Source organism: Orycteropus afer, unplaced genomic scaffold, assembly GCF_000298275.1.
Source record: "Orycteropus afer afer isolate SDZICR_OR568_19922 unplaced genomic scaffold, OryAfe1.0 scaffold00258, whole genome shotgun sequence".
Lineage (NCBI taxonomy): Eukaryota > Metazoa > Chordata > Mammalia > Tubulidentata > Orycteropodidae > Orycteropus > Orycteropus afer.
The window spans coordinates 570,834-575,359 of NW_006921845.1; the positions used below are offsets into that span (position 1 = coordinate 570,834).

Sequence of the window (4,526 nt, forward strand, 5' to 3'; positions counted from 1 at the left end):
GTGCCTATGGAATGCTACTGTGCCTAGCACTGCTCAAATTCCATTATGTGAATTTAATACTACAACAGTCCTATGCAGTAGGCAATATAATGTTCTCCACTTAATGGTGGGAGAGAACGAAAATGAGTGGCCTCTCAAGATTACCAACACATAAAAGCAGAAGAGCTGGAATTTTTAACCAGTCATTCTGACATTAGAAGCCACTCTCTTAAGCTACTAAATTTGGTGCCTTATTGTGTCAATGGATAATTCAATGGATAGTTGGATGGATGGATGGATGGATAGATGGGTGGGTGGATCGATGGATGGATGGATGAATAGACTGCACTTATTCAGAAGAAGAGAAAAGAGAACATAATCAGAGGCTGGGATTCTGTATTACTTCACTATCTTTAAGAGTAATAAATGGCACACTCATTTTGGAAGTAGATGTTTCTGGCTATACCTCAAGAGATTCTGCATAGTATTAGGTCCAATTTGAGACCTAGATAGTATATTTTTAACAAATACATAGATTTTTATTGGGCATAATTGTATTAGGAAAAATAATTCCAAATATCTGGCTCTAGAAAATTAAATAAGGTACAGTTCCCTGGTACACAGATCAAACTGAAGAAAAGATACAGAATACCCTTTCTTCCAGATAGATTTAGACTTTATATGATTATACTGCTTCTTCCTTGGAAATACATATATGTAATCTTTTCTTCATTTTCTTGAGTTATGTATACATAATCTGTTACATAGAGTTTAACCTTGGAGATAACAACTGTTCCTTGGAACAAAGCATGATCTCAGAATCAGGTGTTAGGAGAAATGTAGGGAGAGAAAATGAAGAAGAGCTAGAGAGAGAACAGTCTCATTTTCTGAACATATTTAATTATGACACAGAGTATATATGCCATGCCTAGAGATTTAAGAGGGTACTGAACCTTCCTTTCTGCTACTTCTCTTGGCAGATGTGAACAGCAAGGAAATGAAAAGTGGAAACCAGACTTCTGTGCATCACTTCATTTTGGTGGGTCTGCACCACCCACCACAGCTGGGTGTACCACTATTCCTAGCCTTCTTTGTCATCTACATCCTCACTGTCTCTGGAAATGGGCTCATCATCCTCATAGTCTTGGTGGATATCCAGCTCCACCGCCCCATGTACTGGTTCCTATGTCACCTTTCCTTCCTGGATATGACCGTTTCCTCTGTCATTGTCCCCAAGATGCTGGCTAGCTTTCTCTGGGATAGTAGAGTTATCTCCTTTGGGGGCTGTGTAATCCAATTATTTTCTTCCCACTTTCTGGGCTGCACTGAATGCTTCCTTTACACACTCATGGCTTATGACCATTTCCTGGCAATATGTAAGCCTTTACACTATGCCACCATCATGACCCGCAGTGTCTGTACCTACTTGGCTTTTGGCACCTGGTTTGGAGGCACACTCCACTCACTCTTCCAAACAAGTTTCACATTCCATCTGCCCTTCTCTGGCCCAAACCGGGTAGACTACTTCTTCTGTGACATTCCTGCCATACTACACCTGGTCTGTACTGACACCACCATCAATGAGCTGGTCACCTTTGTGGACATTGGCTTCCTGGCCCTCACCTGCTTTGTGCTCATCCTTACTTCTTATGGCTACATAGTAGCTGCCATCTTAAGAATTCATTCTGCAGATGGGTGCCACAATGCCTTCTCCACTTGTGCTTCTCACCTGACTGTTGTAATTGTTTACTATGTTCCTTGAACCTTCATTTACCTGTGGCCTGGCTCACAGGAGCCCCTAGATGAGGTGGTAGCTGTCTTCTACACTGTCATTACTCCCTTGCTTAACCCCATCATCTACACACTCCGCAATAAAGAGATGAAGGCAGCACTGGGGAGGCTGGGAGGCTGCAAAGATGTGTAGCCTCACTGACTTACCCACTGCAGACACACAGTAGAAACTCAAATCCAAGGCACCAGATGAGACACCAAATAATTAAGCATATTTATTATAGAAGGAGGAAATATTACTCATGAAAAGAATAGGACTTCTAGGTGAAGAGATGTAAACCCTGGAAAGTTTCACTTAGTAAACCCACTCTTAGAGTGATTTCCCATATTTCTTCTTTCAGTACCAATAAAAACTAACCAAAACATTCAGTAAGGACAGTATTATATAGAAAGGACCCTCCCAAAAAACAAACTCACTGCCAACAAGTTGATTCCGAGTTATAGTGACCCCCTTTGGATTTCTGAGGTGGTAAATCTTTATGGAAATAGATTGCCCAGTTTCCCTTCCCCAGGGCAGCTTGTGGGTTTGAACCACCAACCTTCTAGTTAGCAGTCAAATGCCTTAGGCACTATACCACCAGAGTTCTTTAGGAAGGACCCACCCTAAGTACAATGTCCCCATAAAAGTTCATTTCTTGTGGTATCCATCTGCTTGTATACTATAGCATTTAAACCCCACATTGATGCCTGAATTGTTCTTTTTTGTTAGTTGCTGTAAAGTCAGTACCCAAATCATTGCAACCCCATGCATAATGGAATCAGACTGTTGTGATCCACAGGGTTATCAGTGGCTATTTTTTTAAGATAGATAGTCAGATTTTTGTTCCTAATCTCTTAATCTGGATGCTCCACTGAAACATGTTTATCATCATAATATACACATGCCCTAACTGACAGATGGGTGTTAGCTTCATTTGAGGTGCATTGACCAGTAATTGAAACCAGGTTTCCCTCATGTAACCAAGAATTCTACTTCTGAACCACCAATGCTCCCATGAACAGATAGCATTTCTCAGGTTATAGATAACTCTCATGCAAGCCATTTGATTTGATCTTGACAATTGTCATGTAAGGTAAACCAAAAATCAAACTCACTGCCATCAAGTTGAAACTGACTCATAGAAACCCCTCCTGGGGTTTTCCGAGATGGTATCATTACAGAAGTAGATTGCCAAACCTTCCTTCTAGGCCTGGCTGGTGGCTTTGAACCACCAGCCTTCTGGTTAGCAGTCAAATGTCTTAGACACTATCCCATCAGAGTTCCTTCATGTAAGGGCGTTGTTGTTGTTATGTGCCATTGAGTTAGACCTGACTCATAGTGACCCCTCCTTGAGTTTCCAAGGTGATATCACTACAGAAGTAGATTGCCCCATCTTCCTTCTGAAGAGTGGCTGGTGGGTTTGAACCTCCAGCCTTCTGGTTAGCAGTCAAGTGCCTTAGGCACTATGCTACAAGAGCTCCTTCATGTGAGGGTAGGTAGAATTATTCCCCATATATCTGTGGGGAAATTGAACTTCAAGGGAATAAATTAATTTTCCGAACTCTATACTCTCTGCCTTTTACTTTGACAACAATGACAAGAGATGAACTTGAACTTGAGGCTGCAATTTCACTACACTGTGAGGAAGCCATTGCAGGTGCACTACACAATTACCTGAGTTGTACTACTCTGTAAGGCATGGAGTCACCATGAATCAGGGGCCAACTTGATGGCAGATAGCAAAAACAATAACTAGCCATCTGAGATTTTGCAGAATTCCATTTTGTTAAAACTGAGGTAAGTAAATTAAGAATAAACTTGCTATAGAACCGTAGTCTAGGATTCCCTGATGTTTAGATAGATGTTGATGGAGCAGATCATAAGCAATGGTGGAAGAAAATGTATTCAGTGACATTTGGGATAAATGTGGGGCATATTGGGATAGAGTGGGAACCAACTTGAAGTTGGATCATGTACCTGGTTGCATGAAAAAGGTAAGCCGTTACCTGAGCCCCAAAAGGCCAGTCTTGTTGCCTATCTGGTGAGGCTGTTGCCAGCTCTAACTGGGAACTGGATTATAGGATCAGATATAACTTTAGTTGATGTTTCAAATGCACTTGGGCCAATACAGCCCTAGGAGAATCTTTATTTTTCAAATTCAGTACAAATTATTAAGTAGGTGGAATAATGGAGAAGAGCTGATATCTACTGAAAAGAAGATATTGGGGAAGAAATGTGTGTTGTCAGTGCTTTTCTTGCAGCCTGGTGAAACAGCATAAATGTAAGTTTAAACAACAACATATGTATGAATAGACTCCAATTCAACTCAACTTCAACTCAATTCAACTCAACACAAACTTGTTTACCACATGTAACTCCACAAAAAGGACATTGTTTTCTATTTTAAGGAGTTTATAATCTAAACTAAAAATCTAATCTGAAAAGAATTTATATATGAGGCAAAGAGATAAATATCTGGTCAAAAAATGAATAAGAAACAGTATAATTCCACTGTACAGTAAATATTGAAATAATTTGGGAAAAGGAAAGAGAGATTTTCAGAGCTGGAATTTAAAAAGCTGGCTTCCTAGAAAATGAGGACTAATTTGTTGCTTGAAGGACATGTAAGATCTAGTCAGCCAGAGGACAGTCTTAGAGAGAATCTCCCTTGTGATGGGAACATAGAACCCTAGGGATAATCCTGGAAGAATGCTCCAGAGAAGCCTAATTAACTACATTGGGAGCAGAAGTCCTGGGGTGGGAACAATGGAGTTAC

The 4,526-nt window shown here is 40.5% G+C and overlaps 1 protein-coding gene across 1 annotated transcript; it reads left to right on the forward strand.

Moving 5' to 3' along the window:
• Positions 1 to 946: 946 nt before the first annotated feature.
• Positions 947 to 1,912, forward strand: LOC103204758 (olfactory receptor 10G6-like). Its single transcript, XM_007949961.2, is given in 1 exon segment — positions 947 to 1,912. A coding segment is annotated over 1 exon segment (936 nt). The 5' UTR covers positions 947 to 976.
• Positions 1,913 to 4,526: the final 2,614 nt, after the last annotated feature.